The sequence below is a fragment of the Pteropus medius genome, unplaced genomic scaffold, assembly GCF_902729225.1.
Source record: "Pteropus medius unplaced genomic scaffold, Ma_sr-lr_union100, whole genome shotgun sequence".
Lineage (NCBI taxonomy): Eukaryota > Metazoa > Chordata > Mammalia > Chiroptera > Pteropodidae > Pteropus > Pteropus medius.
In genome coordinates this window covers 18842668-18863047 of record NW_024355205.1, presented here as the reverse complement: position 1 = coordinate 18863047, position 20380 = coordinate 18842668, and the positions used below count along the sequence as shown (strand labels likewise).

Genomic DNA, 20380 nt, shown 5'->3' with positions numbered 1-20380 from the left:
ACTGAAGAGCTAACAGCAGTAGTGCGAGATGGCATATAATTTCCTATAGGACGAGGCTGCATTGACAGATTTACTTAAATAGAAAAGGAGCCTTTTTGTTTGTTGTAGTATATATATAGCATAAATTTCATATACATACATGAAAAGTTTTTAATTTTATTTAAGTGTATCTGTTTTTCTGTCTATGTTGATGAACCTGATGTATAAGGGTTTGTTAGGGACTAGAGATTTGTGGTTTAGAACGTTCCTCAGCTGATTCTGGTATTCAGCCAGAGTAGAGGACAATATTTCTGGATGGCAGCTTAATCATTTTTGATTTTTGGTTATCCTTGTTTTCTTTTGTTCAAGAAGATAAATGCAATGGAAAAAATAAGGTCATTTGTAATTTCCTCACTCATTTTTGTATTCTTCATCTTTCTCAGAGCAACTGCACATAGTAGTTATTCAATAATTTTTTTTAAATTAAAGTGAATGAGATGACGAATGGAGTTGGCCATTGGTATGTCTGTAAATTACAAAACTGTAGCTAGTCTGAGGTTTCCAAGTAGTGCAAGATGTCATTTGTAATATTCTTTTAAGAGAGAGCATGCTACAAAATTATACAGTCCTTCTTAAAGGAGGCACTTTTAGTAATAGGATGTGAATATAATAGAGAAAACACCATTAAAATGTGATCATTTTATGTACACAAATCCAAGAAAACCATTGCTTTTTAAATAGCAGGATTCCCCTTTCTCTTTCTCGCTGAACTCCAAAATAAAGTGCTCGGGATCTTTATTTGCTCAGTTTGTGAAAAGCTACGTGAAAAATAAAAGCCGTTTCTTTGAAGTCTGAAGTAGGAACATGAAAATATTAAAAGGCCATTCCATGTTTTAGATGGCCCTCTTGTGGTAAAAAGGTCAAACTATCACAAATGAAAACAGTTCTGAAAATCTGATATGAGCAGGACCATGACAAACTTTAAGAGTAAGAGTCAAAATTGATCAGATGAATGTGAAATAATCTATTTTCACCTTTTCTCCCATGGTCTCCATGACAAAATTAATAGATATAAAACAAGTAGAAAATAACAATAGTGAATCTTTTCCCAAGTAAATCTCTAATGATTTAAAAAAAAAAAAAAAAGCTCCTGAAAGCATTTTATTAAAAAGCTATCAAATTATACTTTTCACACCTTCACTTAGAAATAACTTCAGATTAGCACAAAGTTGCAAAAATAGAACCAAGAGTTCCTACCTATTCCTTACCCAGCTTACCTAAATATTAACATTTCACGTAACCATAGTCATTTATAAAACCAGAAAATTAGCATTGATATACTGCTGTTAACCAACCTACAGAGCTTACTCAAATTTCACCATTTGTCTTATCAACTTTCTTGCTTTGACAGCAGAGTCGTCGGGTCTGTGATGGTGCCTCAGTTTGTCTTCTGTGACCTTGACACTTTGGAAGGGTACTACTGATCAGTTCTTTTGCAAAACATCCTTACATTTCAGTTTGTCTGATGTTTCCTCATGATTAAATTCAAGTTACACATTCTCAGGAATAATACAACTAAAGCGATGTGCCCTTTTTTCCAGTGCATCATAAAAATAGGTACACGATGTCATTATGTCTTATACTGGTGATGATGACTTTGATTGCTAGGTTAAAATGGTATCTGCCAGATTTCTTCACTGTAAAGTTGCCGTTTTTCCCTTGGTAATTAATAAATATGTCAACACAGTTTCAGATTAGCTGTTTTACCATAATTAATATCACAAATGCATTTTCTTGCTCATGAACTTTTCACTGAAGTGGAGTTATAATTTATAAACTGAAGTAGGAAATTTTCAAAATATGTCATGCTTTGTTTCCAATCTTGCCCTTTAAGTGAAAATCTTCAGAAGGCTCCTACTTGTCCATGTTGACTGACCCCATGCACTTAATGACCTTATAGGTGTGTCGAGAGTACCAGCGTGGCAATTGCAACAGAGGAGAAAACGATTGTCGGTTCGCTCATCCTGCTGACAGCACAATGATTGACACCAATGACAACACAGTCACCGTGTGTATGGATTACATCAAAGGGAGATGCTCTCGGGAAAAGTGCAAATACTTTCATCCTCCCGCACATCTGCAAGCCAAGATCAAGGCTGCCCAATACCAGGTCAACCAGGCTGCAGCAGCACAGGCTGCAGCCACTGCAGCTGCCATGGTGAGTAGAGACATCAGCTTTCTCCTTGTTAGCAGTCAAAAAAGCAAAGTGAACAAGTATTTCTGACTACAAGCTCTTCATTTATTAACTTTTTTTTTTTTTTTTTGCTGAAGATATGTTTGTTCAGGTATCCCAGACAATACATAATGAAGTTACCATTCACAGAAGTGAGGGTAACTCCTCAAATGGTTCAGATTGCTTCTACCTTTGGCCTAACTCTTAATATTCTGTCTTATTCTGGATGTAGGAATTCTGAAATTTCTGCTTTTTAAAGGACACCTGTCTCCTTTTCAATTTAACGACATTGCCATTTTCGGTCCTTTTATTTCTGTGTGTCATCTAATCAGCCCTTGTTTTCCTTCGGTGTGCTCTTTTGCACATCAAGGCTCTTCTCTACATATATCTTGCTTTTAACAGTAACATAATCTGAAACTATTTAGGAGAATTGCTTCAACAAAATTGTTTTTAGAATTAAAACAAGATTTTAAACAGTATGCTATCTAGATTGTCTTAAATAATATTATGGCATAAATATAATTGTAAAACAAGAGAAGCTTGACTATGCCATTATCTAGAAAGGAGAAAGATCTCAATATTCAAGGAGTTAGAAATTGGAACATTTAGAATAGATGCTAAACTATAGTCTAAAGGTAAATTTTAATGTGATCTAGTAGCTGATTTTAATGAGTCCATTCTTTGTTCTTTGCTTAGCTGTTTTAATGTTGTCCTTTTTTATATAAATATGACTTAATCATTAAAATATTCTTTAAAAAACACTGGTATTTCATAGCACAGTACAATAATCATGAGAGAGGTCTTTTCTGTGTTTGTTTATGGATACTTGAGCAAAAATACAGAAGGCTGACTCTCCTCTCTTCCTTTCACTCTTTTTTTTCTGTTAGAGTATCTCGTTTGTAATTAACTACAAAGAGGAGTTATCCTCCCAATAACAACTCAGTAGTGCCTTTATTGTGCATGCTTAGTCTTGTTATTCGTTGTATATGGCATTCCGATGATTTGTTTTTTTATTTGTTTTTTCTCACCTACCCAAAAATGCACTGCTGCCCCCATGATGCACCTCTGCTTGCTGTTTATGTTAATGCGCTTGAACCCCACTGGCCCATTGCCATCATGTGCTCGCTGCCTGCTAATTAAGACTCAGTCGGCTGTCAAATCACTGAAGCGACCCCTCGAGGCAACCTTTGACCTGGTACTATGACCTTTCACCTTTTAGCTTGGCATGTAGCTTTGTTGTAGATACAAGTTTTTTTTTTTTTTTTTTAAATCAATTTTAAAATATATTTATTCCTTTTTTTGGTTGTAAAGTTGTAAAGTACAATGAAAAACTGAGTGTGGTTTCCTGACAGAATTAGTGGAAAGACTATAAGTACCTGGACAGATATCATACAATGAACGATTCTAAAAGCCCAGCAGCCCACATTCAGTTTAACTGCATTGTAGAACGTTCTAATGAGATACTTTAAAGACATGAAAAATGTATTTTTGACTGTATATTTATGTACCTATTTGGTTAGCATGGCTTTAGTGATAGAATTATTTACTTTTTTAATATTTATAGTTCAGTGTTTAAGAAAAAAAACTTGCATGTTCTGGGACATTTGCATGTCTAGGTAGATCTGGGGGAGGAACAGAGTGGGATTCGTTTTTATTTTACCTGTTTCAATCACTCTGTACAATTAACTATTAACATTGCTTATACTTGTCGATCCTCATGGAGCTCACAGTGCAGCTTTTCTTCTTTTCCCAAATCAGTGGCTTCTCCGAGAAAGCCTGAAGCATTATGGGACTTAAAACACTTTAACCCATTGTAACATGCTCTTGTACTAGTGGGTTTTTTGTTTTTGTTTTTGTTTTTGTTTTTTGGGTTTTTTTGGACAAAAATAATGCTTCCTTTAAAGCTTTTATCTTGCCTTTGTTTTAAAAATTTGTTTGTTTATTAGATTTTCCCCAACGGGTAGTTAAGTGCTCTGCTGCTTGCTTGCTCATGCTTCCTAACAATTTTAGCCTTCAACTGATTTTTCTTTTTTCTTTTTCTCTTTTTACTGGTATTTGTTTTTTATACTCGTTCACTAAACAGGGAATTCCTCAAGCTGTACTTCCCCCATTACCAAAGAGGCCTGCTCTTGAAAAAACCAACGGTGCCACCGCAGTCTTTAACACTGGTATTTTCCAATACCAACAGGCTCTAGCCAACATGCAGTTACAACAGCATACAGCGTTTCTCCCACCAGGTAAGAGGTTTGCGTTTGCTAATAAATGAACCTGGCGATCCACATAGAGTCCTACTACTGGTAGAGCAGATAAACCAGCTACGCCCCCCCAGTTTGTTGTTAGTCATAAATAAGGAGGAAGGAAGGTAAGGTGGTCAACAATGGAAACTTATCTAAGGTATCTCATATGATTTTCCTCAAAAACTAAGAATTTTAGCTTAATGAAACATGGATTAAAATCAGTGATGTTTTATACATTTTTTTTGTTTGTATAATTTAGAATCAAAATAGAGTTCTCGTCTTTTTATTTTCTTTCCTCAACACTGTTATATGTCTGTCGAGCTACTTTATGACACTTTCCTGCTGTAAGACCCTTTTGCCTTCATAATTCCATAGAGTTAATTTGAATGATGTGAAATGACATCTTCAGTTTTTATTTTTATTTTTCAACCTTTTTGTTTTCAAGGTGGAAAATAAAAAACTGAGCCTCTGTTCTAGAGCTCTTAAAAAGTGCCCTTATGGGTACCACTCAGTGCATTGATTAAAATCATTATTGCTCCTAAGCTAATATTGAAATAGCCCTAAATGTCCAGTGAAGTTTATATTTATTATTGAGTTATGCATTTGTGGTTTCATTTGATTTCAACCTAGTCACATAAACATGCCCTAGAACTAGCCACAAGGGTACAAACATGTTAAAGCATAAACTAATCAGTTATTTAATTACCTGGAAATTTATTTTAATTCACTCTTCATTTACTTCATGAAATACATATTAAAATCCTTATAATCTGAAAGTCAACTAACCAGAAACTAATCCTATTTTCCTCTTTACCTCTTAACGTTTCCTTTAAAACTTACCATGGCTTCTGAGATTTATTTAATAAAATAATTTTATTACTTCAATGAATAAATTTTTGACTGGGTATGTCTGCCAAAGACCCAAACCAATTAGTATATTGACAGTATCGACAGCGTGTTAGGCTCCTAATTCCGTGAGGGAATGTGATCATTTAGTTTTGAATAATGAAGAAAAAATAAATTACATTCACATTAGTTTGTACTGCTAAGCATAACTTTGTATACAGTGCATCTTTGGAAACTGGTCATTCATATCTAGAATATGTAGTAGCATTTTGTGAACTAGAATATTCCATTAATTGAAATAGCTGATATCTTAGGCACCATGGGTAAAATGATATTTGTATTCATAAAATAGTATCTATCAAATTGCAGCTTGTCATTTTTGAATTAAAATGAAATCATCTATAGGGTATTTTTTGCATTCATAATTAAAAGTCATGTTTATATTTTATGATATTAAAACATTTTTCTCAACATACATAATTTTCCAGAGATTTCCAGAAATTAATCTTTTTGCTCTTACAAAACTTGCCTTGCCCCTAAGTCTATGGTGTCTACAGCCAATAATCCATCAATTTTTCTATATAGTCAGATCACTAGACAGAGTTTCAAGGAATTACAGATAACTACCATAATCTTTTTGAAGAAATTAAAAATTATTTTGGCAGTGCATTTCATTGAATAAAACATTTACATTAGAAATGATAGTTTCTCATTTAAAATCTAAAGATAAAAACAAATCTTCTTCCATATATTTAAAGAAACCTAAAATAATCTGTATTATCAAAAGGATGTTGCACTAGTTTCTCCAACAATATTCACATCACTAGAGACTTTTCTGAATAAGCATAATCATTAATTGCATGATTTGTATGGCCCTTATTTATGACAGCAGTCTTTCCCTAGGAATGCTTTTTGTCTGTGGATAGGGCAGAGCAAAAAAAGATCAAGTCAGAGAAAAACGATAAATACATTTATAAATCAGAATCATGTTTATCCCTGTTCTACAAAATACGCATTGTTGATTTAAATAAAATCTGCCACAATATATTAAAACATGTTGAAAAATTCAAGATATATTTGCATTTTTATGAATTTTGTATGAGATATTTTGTTCTTGAGATTTATAATCAATGGGATATAAAATTGTAATAGTAAAATAAAACAACATGTATTCGTAACCCAGTTTTAAAGGGCTTAAGCTGCTGGTTAACCTTTATTAGTCTCATAATCAGAAATAGATACTGCCTCCATCATTCTTTAAAAATATTTGTGTTATTTGTGATATGTGCCTGTGTGCATAAAAATTGGCCCTATGACTTTTAAAGGTTAGAATGGATAGATAGCCCATCTCTACTTCTGCCAAATCTCCTGGTCAGACAGCTAGAAAGGAGAGAAATCTAAGGCAGACAATGTAAATGCAAATGCCTCAGAGGCCAGACAGGAAACATAAACAAGTGAAGCAAGAAATAAATTGAGAACCGTGGGGTCCGGCAGTTACTGGGGAGCACAGGCCCAGTCTAAAAAGGACAGTCAGCATTGAGGCATAGCCTTTCATTGCCCCAGAGGAATATGTGCCTGGCAGGTTGTACCTGTTGTACACTGCACGCCCTTTGTGGCTCCACTGACTTTAAAGTTTATCTGAACAAGAGATGGTTGTACAAATCTGCACAACCTAATGCAGTGGCCCTGATGCCCAGTGTTGCCACATCTTATGATTTGTTTCCAGATACTCTGGACATTTGGATGCTTTATATGTGAAATCTCCCAATTTTTAAATTTTGTCAACTAATTCAATTTTTTAAAATACCCCTTGAGATATATAGGAAATTCATCCTACCACAAATTCAAATGTAATCTCATATATAATACCTGGGGGAAAGGGAAGTTCATTTTCCAAAGTCTAGATTATTCTGCAGACATACAGAAGAATTATATGATCAGAGCAACCAGTGAAGTATGGTTGGCTAAATCCTTAGAGTAGGTGACGATGTATACAGACTAGGTCGCTGGCAAAAGATCAGGGTTTAGTGGCAAGCCAGTCAGCTAATTTAAGAAAAGCTGTATACCGTAGCTTTTAAGAACAAAATTGGAGTTATGTAGCATCTACCCATCTATCCATCATCTACGCATCTATTCATTCTTCCAAACATCTATGCTTCACTCTCTCCCTCCCTTCTTCTCTCCTTCCTTCTATTCTTAACTGTCTTCCATCCACCAGCCCAGAAACGTACCCATCCATCCATGTATCTATCTATCTATTCATTCAATCAGCAAACACTTATTGTATGCCACATAGCGTCCCACTATTTACACTAGGGATTGCAAACTTAAGACCCAAGGGATAAATCTAGAATCTAGAAATATTTGTCTAAGAATGTATAAATAAAAACAAAATGCAAATAATTTAAAATTGTACATACTCTCTCTAGTTCCAAGTCCCATAATTCCCTATTGCCTAGGCTAAATTATTTCACACATTTTGTTCAAAAGAGCCCATTTCATTGAAAGCCTGCTCGCTGCCTGCAGGGCTGTAGTGAACGAACAGACTACGTGCCTAACTACATGTGGACCCTGCAGACCGCCTTCCTCCTCAGAGTCTTGAATTTTTCTCTCTGCTCTCCCTCACCATTTTTGTCTACCTGCCATCCTCAGAACCACACCTCTGTTCTCTTCTCCAAGCATATTGCCTTCAATCAGTGTAGGTTTATGATTTAAAAAAATCTAAAAATAAGTTTGTTTCAAGCAACTTAAGCTTTGGCTTGCATTGCAGATCTACCAGATAAAAGGAAAGAAAAGTCTGGGAAACTTTCTTGGCGGGGGAGGGGAAGAGAGTTTCAAGAGTTTGGGGTTGTTTTTACAGAAAGAAAATAAAACAAAGATTTTCACTTTTATTATAAGTAACAAAATTAATACAGACAGTTTCCTTGAAATTTAGCATGATTATAAATCAGGCTTGGAAATTTAAATCCAGCTCTACCTCAAATTATAATCACTCTATACATTGGTATTTTTCTGTCTGTAAAGTAGAGATAATAATGATAATTATTTTATAGGGTTATGTTTAAATGATAGCACGTTCTCTTAAAGCACTTTTATAGTCAGGTCTAAGAGTTTAGAATAATGCCTAAAACATAGTAAGCACTAAGTTTTATTTGTTACTTCTTGAATTTAATAGTGCAATAGAATAGAATTTAATAGATTTAGTAGAAACAGGAATAAGTTATATGAAGCTGTGGCTCTTTGAATATCAATTTTGAGAATATTTCAATTGATTATAAACTTCTAGTTCTAGAAGATATAAATTATTTTTAGAAGACCTTGTCAGCTTTATAATTCTTATCATAATATACCTAAGTAGGCTTTAATTATCACATCTAGATTCGAACCTCCAACCAAATCTCTATTATAATTCTTTTTCTTCTACTTCTTTCTCTTCTCTCTTTGAAGTAATTTTAACTGTGCCGACATCTCATTTGTAAATTTTTTGCATTATTTTTCCTACATTTTCAGATAGATTGATTAAAAAATTTAATTTAAAAAGTCATGTCATTAAAGTAATGCATTTTTCAGAAACATATTATTCTGCTATGCAAATATCATAGGGAAAATTTGAAATTAGCAAATACATTCACTTAAATTTGGCCTCATGCTGAAAATTGAGGAAAAAAAATTAATTGGCTACTCATGCATCATTATTAATAAATCAGCCCATTTGATGTAAAGATGGATATTCTGGTCATTTCAAAAGTGATTTTTGTTTTTGGTAAGTGGGTCCTACAGCATTATGTCTTTATATTTGTAAGTTATTGCACCCTGGCTAGTATTTTCATTGCTGCCTTATGTTTATTTGCCGCAAATCCTTCTCCAAACTGTGTGCATTGGTTATAATGGTAATGAGGAAGATAACTCAAACTAAAATTCAAATCATAAAAGCTTCAGGGCTTTAGAGAGATAGGGTAAGTTTGATTCATTTTCAGCATGTGCAGGCTTAATTATGCATGGGATGAAATATAATAGGCAAATTGCAGCATAATAATAAATAATTAATTTAAAACATATAACCTGTACAATATTTTAATTGGCTTTAATATTCCCAAAATATCACGTTATTGTTTTTCATTCACCTTTTCATCCTCTCTTTCTCAGTCCTCCTGCCCTACCATTAGAGGATAATGATTTCACGAGATCTAGACCCAGTATTACAGTATTCATTTTGGCTTGCTCTACTGTCTCAAATTAACGTCTCTGTTATTACTGGTTTGTTTTTGTTGTCTTTCACATGTCTTTGACTCGGAAGTTGTAGCAAATGATAGAGATTTTCAAGTGTCGTAAATAACGCTGTAATGGTACTCCACCTGAGAGGATGTTGCCTTAGCTCCATTACCGAGTTTAATCACTGATTATTGTATCACAGTCTAATTGTGATAACAGACTAATTGCAGCTGTTACAGGGATGCTAGTTAAGTAATCTGGGGTTCTCAATAGCAGCTTTGTTTTGTAGGGCCATCTCTGACAAGACTCAATTGGCAGATATTTTTCTAACAAATGTTCATCCCAGAAGCTGCTAGTATTTAAATAGGATGTGCCAAGATTTAGATAGAAGTATAAAATCATTTGATATTTTAAAATCTAGAAGTCTAAAATAATCTCATAGAAAGAACAGTGGTTCTGTATGTAGGAAAGTACCCTATTTTGGTAAAATAAATTAGATTTTTCAATGTGTATGTGTCAAAGAGAACAGGGACTACATATGTAATATTAATTTAACATTATGGTTGAGCAACTGTGAACATCAGTGCTAACACCCCAAATGTGATATATGTGTCTTCATTTTCTCCCATTCAGGTTTTTTTAAGTCAATTACCAAATTTTTTGTGTGTGAAATTTTGTAGAATATTTGCTATTCCAAGAAGTCCTGAGAATCTAAACCAGCAATGAAAATCAGTTTGTTTTTTCAGATAACCTACTAAGTAAACCAATTCGAAAGATGAGAAAATATATCCCCTCTAAATATTCTTCCTACATTTAAATTCCAAGCTAAGGCAGTGCAGAAGTTTCACTTTCTCTTTATGCATAATTTATTGCTTGGTATCCCTCCAAATAAAATTCTTGTATGAATGATCACAACCTCTTCCATGTCTGTGTGATTGCTGCTACAATGAACAGGAAAATAAAACCAAGGGAAAGAAAATGAATGTTTTGGTTTCATTACATTGTTAAGTCAGTTTTGTGCATTGAATTACTTAGCATTTTAATAATAAATAATATTTCTAATTATCTAACTCATGCTCAATATAAAGAAAACATTAACACATTCATATGTTAAAGTCAGAAATAGCAAAGTTGCCAGATGGCTAGTAACCAGATTAAAACAAAATTACAGTATTAGTTTTAAAAGAATTAGGCAGGTTTAAATTTTTTTCCAAAAGACTTTTATTTATAGGCAGCAGTTAGGAGAAACAAAGTGTACCAGCACACAGTTAAACTGGCTTTTATTCTTCACTTGAGACTAGTTCTAATTGATCACTGTGCTATTGTATGATTTGATTGTGCTGACAGTTACATGCCACTGTTCCCATAATAACAATTTTTCTTCTTTGTTCAAATGAATTTCCTAATTACACGTGTGATGGGATGTTTTAATTCTTTTCCCTTTTCAAATCCACCTTCCTGTTGCAATGCATGATGGGCAGGCTCAATATTGTGCATGACACCCGCTACAAGTGTTGGTAGGTGCCAGCTTTGTTTCTTGATTATCTTAAATCTATGGTGCACCTCACAGCCCCTCAAAATCCACTGCTAAGTTTAACTTATATCTATTGGGCAAGTCCATTTCCCTTTTACTAACACCTGTCAATTAAATGTCATTTCTATTTAATTGACATGGACTCACATAAATGTTTTCTTTACACACAAGTTTCCTTTAGTCACCTTTGGTGGATTTTGATTGGACTATGAGTTCTGGTGTGTAAAAACAAAAAATCTATTGTAAAAGTAATACATTGTGTATTTTTATAACAGTAAATAAGAAAAATTACTTTCATTCAAACAGATAACTGTATATATGAAGTAAATACCTGTATTTTGACTTAGATTTTGAATGTCTGACTATGAACACTATATAAAATTCTTGTTTTTGACTTAGCAAATTAAGCCTGTTTGTGTCAATTTTCTTGATTTGATGGTAACAAGCTTTTTTTCCCCTTTTTTTTCTCTTTCATCTCCCTTCCCCTTCTCTCCTTGGAATGTTGTCCTGCTTTGCGCTGTGATTGCATGTCACTCGCTGGTGATGATGTCCCGTCACATGGCTTATTGCTGTGATAAATACCATGCCCAATTATCTCCTCCATGTTGCCATGGTTTCCATATTGCTACACTCTTCTGTATGTTTGCTTATATGATTTTCCCTCCGAAAGTTCCCATGGTGCACGGTGCTACGCCAGCCACTGTGTCCGCAGCAACAACATCTGCCACAAGTGTTCCCTTCGCTGCAACAGCCACAGCCAACCAGGTTTGCTAATTTACAGCTTTGTTTCTTAAAAACCAACTCTAATAGGGCTCAATCCAACAGCCCTTACGCACATGGATTCCCCATTGAGGTCAGTGGGAATCGTGTGTACGTGAGGGCTATAATGGGTGTTTAATAGCATGGGGTTTCAAAGATACCTCTTGTTGGCCTACACATTCTCTCTATGATGAGCAGCAGAATGCTTTTTTGCCATTTATAAGTGCTCCAAAGTTGTCGCAGCTCCATTTCTAAAGCTACTAAAATGATATTTACACAAGCAATTCTCATTTGATCTCAACCAATCCTGCAGGTTATTTTGACCAATCAAAAATGTAGGTAATTTTAAGGTTTTTATTATACCATTTGGTATATATATAATTTCTCAATTCTTGCCTCAATTCTTAATAAAAAGCAAAATATTTAAATGTGTAACATATGCCACAAATGACCACTCTTGTAAATAGTTTGTTATAAATTTATTATAGTTTTATTTGTTTAATAAGCAGATTGTATATTCAAAATAAATTAAATTCGTGTCCAAGTTTTGATTCTCAATGCTTTAAGTTAAAAAAAAATAATCCTAAGTGCTTTTATTTCTATAATTACCCAGCATAAATGTTGGGGAGTTATAAAGGAGAAAAAAAAAAAGACATCAAATATGGTAAATTGAGTCATTCTGTGTCCAATAAAAGTTTATAGAGTAACAATTACACAGGTTACTTTTAAGTAAAAGGGATCTGTTTCAGAAATTTAAATTTTATGATGTACAAGAATGACTTTAAAAATTGACATTGATTCATCGAGCAGTTTCTGATCCTATTTAAAGTTATGTTCTAAAAAATACTGGTTGAATTAAAGTCAAATTTATGTAAAGTAGATTTTGGCTTGAATATACAAATATGTTTGTTATGAAAGTGAAGTTGAATAGGGTTAATAGCATATGAAAAAATTTAGAGCCAAATCAAATTTTAGATAACCCACAGACTGAGGTAAAATGTAGCCAAATGAATCTCAAAAGAACTAGTATCATATGAGAATCAACATGTGGCCCCTTGGGCAGAGAAGACCAATTAAGTGCCATCTAAATTTGTAGTTATTGCTGTGAGGAGTAGCCACCCTTGTTTCTGTAATACACCATGTACTGTTGAAGAAGAACTGTAAGTTATTAGTATAGCCATTAAAAATATTCAAAAGCAATGTGCCAAAGGAATGTATCTTAAAGTTTCAAGCAAGCTTTAAACATGTCTTGGCAAAGATCATTAGTTTTTCTGAAACTTGTCAAAATAGCCCTGGATTTATGTTAACACATCAGACTCATTTACAAGAATGCTAGATTGTGCATATGTGGCATGTTAGTAAGTAATAATCAATGGTAGAAATTTCTTAATTGATTCAATGCAATCCATTTATGGTGTAGGTCAGTGATGCTGAACTCTCTTGTGTGTACCATGTATGACTGTAGAATTGCTGGTGTAAGCAGAACTATAGCAAAGCAAATTTCAACATGCCCTTGGCCACCTGGATTGTAGGGGACACTTTACTTTTTGCATTGTGCTGTGACCATTTCATGCATAATCTTGGATCTTCATACTGTTTTACAACCAAAAGAAAGAAAAGGGAATGGATATATATATACACACATATATTATATCTACATATACATACATATGTATATGCCTACAGTACATTAGCGATGCTGGAAATAGCTGATGCCACAAAATGCAGCCTGCATGCATGCAGAAGTTTATAGCTGGCCCTTCATCTGCATCGATTGGTGGTGTTGAAGGTCCTTGGTATGTTTCGACAGCCCCATCCTTGATGCTTCTACACAGTTGGGTGCAACATCCTGTCCTGCAGCAGCAGGAAAAATGGTATGAGAAGCTTCATTATGCTTGGAGCACATTTTCGTGCCATTTGCCAATGCTGTAAAATTGTGTAAAGATGTCAACTGAGAAATGGAAATAAAATAGAAACATATTAATTTACACTCCAGACTGTGGATTGTACTATGTTGAATTAGTCTAGGATATCTAAATTGAAACAACAACAATGACAAAATGCCTTTATGTTTGTGATTTCACTCTTCGCCCATCAACCTTGCTGAAATGGGGTTAGTGCCATATTATAGATGAAGTAACTTAAGCATAAGTAATTAAATGCTCTGCTCAAGGTTGCACAGTCAGGAAATGGATTATTAGTGCTAGAACCTGTGACTTCAGCCCTCTGATGGCCTTAATCTATCGTGCTGCCTCTCTAGGTTAGCAGCCATAATTCTGGTGGGCTGGAGGCGACTCGGGCTACAAATTGACAGTTCTTGACTTTGGGGACTATAATTCTCTCGCCCACTTGAAATACAATAAGTTGTGCAATCAGGATTCAGAAATAGGTTGCGACGTAAATTTATGCTCTTACCCCGTTTTTTTTTTAAATACTCCTCTATAATTCCTACCTGGTATTTTGAATTGGGAAACAAGAGTTAGACACCACAAGTTGAACAAAAAATGTTAAAAATTGGTTGCACAAAAATAGGCACGACATTTCCTATTTTGATTTCTAGATTACCGAATAACCGAAACCACAGAGTGTGTGTGTGTGTGCGTGTGTGTGTGTAGGCCAACAAAAAGGGCTTCTTTCAATTACTGCTCTGCATGAAATTTTGATAGTTTTACTTCTCTTCCTAAAAACCAATAACATTTATAGAATAGTAATTAACACAAAGATTAAAAAATGAGTTGCTACTTTGGCATTAAGTTTACATTAACTTACTATTACGTTGACCAGATAAGGACTATCACCTCACAGCTGAATTTCACTTTTCTTAAAAAATTTAATATTAAAATGTTTTCATCTTTTGGTTGTTGGCTTGCTTGCATGGTCATTCATTAAATAATTTTTTATTTGCTAGATACCCATAATATCTGCCGAACATCTGACTAGCCACAAGTATGTTACCCAGATGTAGAATTGTCATCACTAAACAGTAAGTTTATTATGTAATACATAGTATATATTCGTGGTGGTTTTTTAAGATAACAACTGTGTAATGCAATTAAGAATTTTTTTGCAAATTTTCAGAGAAAATACATTTTTATCTTAGATGGGTTATGAGGAATTTTATCATACAAGTTTGTAATAAATATGTTAATTTCACTTAAATATACATAATACTTAGGGAAAGTAAACTTTATTTTTAATTCATATTAGAAATAAACAACTATAAAGAATAAATGTGATTTAAAACTAGATAGAAGGAGTAGATTAGAGGCTGGCAAACTTTTTCTTAAAACACCAGATAGTAAATATTTTTTTCTGTGTGAGCTATCTGGTTTCTGTTGCTGCTCTTTTCTGTTACAGCTACTCAACTCTGCTGTTGTAGCATGAAAGCAACCAGAAACAATGTGTAAATGAAAGGACGCGGCTGTGTTCCAATAAAACTTTATTTGCAAAATTAGGCAGCAGGCCGGATTTGGCTCACAGGCAGTAGTTTCCTGATTCCTTCTGTTGATCATCGTTTATTTTATTTTTAAATTTTTTTGCAAAATCCTGTATGAGAACATGTCCCAACTTCACCCCATGCTTCACCACCCACAAGGTCTTTAAAATGTAAAGAGTCTGACTTTAAATAAATATTTACACATACATATATTCATACACACATATCTCCATATCCAAATGAACTTTAGGTACAGTCATCCTGGAGGATCATATAATTCTGAAAATGTTGCCATTTCTTAAAAATGGTTTGAAGGTCTGGTGGTTTGCCTTCAGGTACATTGATTTACATACTTGCAAAGGTGGCCGTTTTCATCTTTAGAAGTTATATTTTATTCAATATGCATACACCCAAGTTATCATATGTGTTCAGAAGTATATTAAGTAATTATTTTTGTATTAAAAAAGAGCCACAACATTTAAAACTGGATCTGGTAAATAAGATGGGTGATTATTCTTTGTTGCTTCCTTTAATTCATGTATCTCTTCATTAACACATTTACAAATGACTTTTTGGTGCTACTATGAGTTAGTTCGCACGTCAGTGAAATAAAGATGACTAGACAATAAGGTTAAAATGTAAATTTTTTGCACATTATTAAAATAAGAGAGGTTTGAACAAATTTCTTTTGGAGCAAAGAAGGAGCAACTCTCCCAACAGAGTCAGAAAGTAAGTGAATTTGGACAATGTAGTTTGTTATAGTGAGAAGGGAGGAGTTTGGGCCTTATAAAAGGGACAGTGTGTTGAGTCAAGAGATGTAGCAGAGAACCAATTTAGAGACTCTGGTGTTAATAATCCATAACAAGGGGTGGACAGAAGTTGAGCTCATGCAAGAGAGGATAGACACATTCTGAGAGCCATTTAAGAAAGAAGTGATAGACTCCTTCTGAGATGTACTACCAAAGACATGCTGCAATCATGAATTAAATGATTTTTTTTGGTCTGTTTTATAAGCTCTCTATGCAGTTCTGATAATAAATTTCATTATTCTAAATGATAGCCACATTTTTGAATAAGCACATTACTTTGTAGTATGTAGGTTTAGAAGAAGAATTCTTTTGACATGTTAAAATCTGTTTCAAGCTTTTGTAGTCAATTGGGTATGTTTCATAGATATGTAACTATGTCCTATTTCTTAGTAATCCAGTTGAAAAAAAGAAAAAGATAACAAATGGCCATAAGGTCAGTAATCAGGGAACCAGTGGATTTGTCTATGTTGAAATTTAGGCTCTTAATGCTCTGTTTATATAATATGATTGTTCATTTTCAGGAAAAGTTGCAATATTTAAATTAGGTTTCGAGTATAGCAAAATGGTGCTTTATTTCATTCTCAAGGTTGTATTCTAAAGTATACTTTTAATATGTAAAGATTCTCTGAGAATTTGTTCTCTGAGAACAAATTTCATATGAAAACTGGAGCTTTTTACAAGTACAACGTAATATCTATTCAACCTTTTTTCATCAGGAGCATAAGGAATTATATTTATTTTTCTTGGCTTTAGGAAAAAAAATCACTTTCAACTTTATTCAAAACAGTAACTTGAGTATCATTTTTTTTTCCCCAAACACATACTGTGTTATTGAAGCACCCAAATATAGATGCTCCTCGACTTATGGTGGGGTTACGTCCCGATAAACCCCATTACAAGCTGAAAATATCCTAAGTCAAAAATGCATTTAGTACACCTAACCTACTGAACACCGTAGGTTAGCCTAGGTAGTTTCTACTAAGTGATTATCATTTTCGTACCATCATAAAGTCAAAAAACCTTAACTCGAACCATTGTTAAGTCAGGAACCGTCTGATTGTGAATCATGTTTAATAGAATCATGACTTGTTGCATGAATTTTAATTTTGTAGGCCAAATCATTACTCTTGAAACCTATTAAACTTTAGAGGAGAAATAAAGTGAGTTTAAATTCTGCTCAACAATGATAGTACTAAAAAAGAGCTCCAGTATAGTATATCCCTTGATTCTGCAAATTTATTTTACACTTTTAGCTTAGTATTGAGTAGTGTTTGAGCAGAGTCTACAATTTTATTAAGCTCTACATCTAATTTTATTCTCATAGAGATAATAAATAAATTTAGATCCATTTGTACTTGTGATGTGTTTTTGTTTTTATATGAAGATAGTATAATAATGTACATGTTCACACTTTCGATCAAGAAATAGAATTTTCATACTAAATATATTTTGGAAACTGCTTTTAGATATTGTCTGTTTTAACAAAGATTATCTCTTTTTCCCTTATAGATCATACTAAAGAGGAAAGGACAGTGTGCTTGGTTAGAGTAAAGGACGAGGTCATTAGCCATATTGTATATACCGTCAAGCAACACACACAAAAACCCCTCAGCCACAAGACATCCACATATTGCATGTTAACCAGAAGAAAAGACAACATGGAAATCCACTGCACACTGTTGCCTATACACTTTGTACATTTAATTGATATTTGTGCTGAGGTGATATTCCTGTCTAAAAGAACAACATTGTCTTTCTTTTCTAGCACAGAGTTATGCATTAAAATATGCATACCTAATTAGTTTCCTATATATTCATGCCATCTTGAAAAGACAGACTATGGTGTAACCATGACTCTATTATGTATTGGTACGTCTGTAGACCAAGATATAATTTTTTAAAAATAAGTTTATTTCTTTCAAGGTTTACAAATAACAAAGGTGCACCTTGTATTTAAAATTGCCATTATAGATGAGAGCGTGCATGCACAGTCATTTTTGTTTAAGAGTAATATTTTTAATGTAATAGATTGTAAGATGTGGTGAGGGAGGGATCTGACAGAGATGAATGTGCCAAGCAAAACCACAACTGTGTATCTTTTAAAGCACATCATGGCTTTAAGTACCATGTTGTTAAGGATTCTCATGAAGTGCCATAGACTGTACATCAAATTAGAGTATTATTTCTTCAGTGTTATTGTTTTCAGAGCCACATTTTGTTGCTTATTTGCTAGTACTAATCAGTCAAAGGGCACCATTCTTTTTTTTTTTTTTTTTTTTTTTTGAAACCAAAGCTGTCTCAGAAATGGCCAATTTAACTTTACAGTAACAATAGACAGCACAACACAAATTCTCTCAATGCAGATAAACTCACACATACTGGAGATATATATAGTAGATATATATAAAAATTATTTTAATGCATTGTAGTATAATATTTATGCATACTATACTGTATAACATGTTATTCAAAAGGGATATGCCATTTCTGAGACACGATAACAAAAAAAGTTTGAGGAAATTATTTTGCTTCTATTTATAGCTCTGTCAAAAGTCAAAAGACTATAAATGCTTTGCAAAAATGGTTTCACGTTTGCTTAAATGCTTCATCACAGTCACATTTAAAATAGTGACTCTAAACAAAGAAGAGAGCAGCACTGTCATCAGATGCATGATAAACCAAAATATGAAAATGGGAAATGTTTAATTAACCTAGTAATTGGGTGGGTTAAGTACATGGGTGAATTTTATATGTGATTTGTTTTGTTTTGTTCAGATTAACTGCTTATAGCCTTAGAAAGCCTTTTACAAAATTAAAAAAAAAAAAATAGATGTGCATTCAGTTTTTAAGAATGGATTCATCCAAAGGAATTCCTTTTTTGTGGTTTGGATGTTGCAGCTAGTAAAGGATATTTTTGCTCTGTTCAGCAGTTCTAAAAATTGCTGAAGTAGGGGCCAGGTCACTGGTAGTTATGGAATGGGAGAAGTGAAAGTTCTGTTATAGAACTTTCCATACTTCCAAGTTTACTGCAAGTTTTTATGCTTGAGAGAGATGCTTTCTAATATAAGACTGATGTGTTGATTTTACTGATTGTACTGTACATCTATTAAAGCCTTAGATTATTACATTACGGGTTGGAACCCACACCAATGTAATTTCAATCGTGTTAAGAGAGTAATGGTGACTTCACATGTTATTGTAGTTAGTTACATCATAGAATATTACTTATTTTTCTTGTTAAAATGTAGTTTTTCATTTCCTACATTTATTAGATTTCATTTTCTATTAACAATTGAATACCATTTCAGTTTATAGACTCTTGTTTTATTAGATTTTACTGATGAATTTTTCAAAATACAAAAAAAAAATTAAAGTAGTTTTTCCTTCATAACATACTCAGTTTTGAATTACATGTAGTGTCATGAATATTCGTATTATTGTTAACTAAATGATTTATATTTTGCTGATTTAATATTAAAATGTAAGAATGTCAGTCATTGTTAGTTCTTGTCTAGTTTTCATTAAAAGAACAAAGATCTTTTATATGGATATCTTATAAATATATAATCATTGCTAAGTAAGAAGTTAAGTTGTTGCTATCGCAACAATCCTGGCAGACAATTGAGTAATATTTTGATGATTTATTTTGTTTGTAATTAGTTATTATAAGAAGATCTAGATCCTAGATATTAGAATAAAATTTATTTTCTACTGTATCCATTTCAAATGTTAAAGTATTGTTTAATATTTTTGAAATCCCTGAATATCAGGCCTTGTTATAAATAAGCTGCATAATCAATAAATAGAACAAGGGACTTTTTGTTGATAATCCAAATACTCAAAGTTTACGTAATGAGAATTATAGCGTGTGTGCAAACTCTTGAGGGTTGATTATGCTGCAATTTAGCATGTTGGAACGTCTAGAGAGAAGGTTGACTTTTTGCACTTCTGTATATAGTCAAGAGAGAAACCTGTATAATAGTAAGATCTTATTTTGAATAAAAACGTCTATAATTACAAGGAGTTTTGTTAAGGCTAATAAAATGACAGACTGAGCAAAATTGCTTGCAAAAGTGGCACAGAGTTAGCACTCCATACCCCTTCAAACATGTTGCTTTGCTTTTTGTGGACAGCTTGTAGTTTGCCAGGATTTTTTCAGCTGGAAAGATATGCCATCCTTCCGAGATCTCATGACTGACAAAAACTCCATTGGGCCAAATCTGCCTGAAGATCATTACCAAAAATAGCAGGTACTTCAACCATTAAGGTGAAATCATGGATAAATATTCCTTACATTTTTCAAAACTACTGCATGTTTAAAAGTTCAACAAAAAA

General features: G+C 33.3%; 1 protein-coding gene across 17 annotated transcripts in view; it reads left to right on the top strand.

Moving 5' to 3' along the window:
* MBNL1 (muscleblind like splicing regulator 1) overlaps positions 1–20380 on the top strand; it is a 190148-nt gene extending 169768 nt beyond the window's left edge. For 9 of the 17 annotated variants that reach the window (XM_039857368.1, XM_039857366.1, XM_039857371.1 and 6 more), the window contains 7 exons: positions 1940–2197; positions 3354–3407; positions 4296–4449; positions 10989–11024; positions 11712–11806; positions 14709–14783; positions 17555–20380. In XM_039857368.1, the coding sequence (XP_039713302.1) occupies positions 1940–2197; positions 3354–3407; positions 4296–4449; positions 10989–11024; positions 11712–11806; positions 14709–14765 (654 nt within the window). In that variant the 3' untranslated portion in view covers positions 14766–14783; positions 17555–20380. The remainder of the gene's footprint in view (positions 1–1939; positions 2198–3353; positions 3408–4295; positions 4450–10988; positions 11025–11711; positions 11807–14708; positions 14784–17554) is intronic. The other 8 variants (XM_039857383.1, XM_039857373.1, XM_039857372.1 and 5 more) reach the window with 7 other exon arrangements.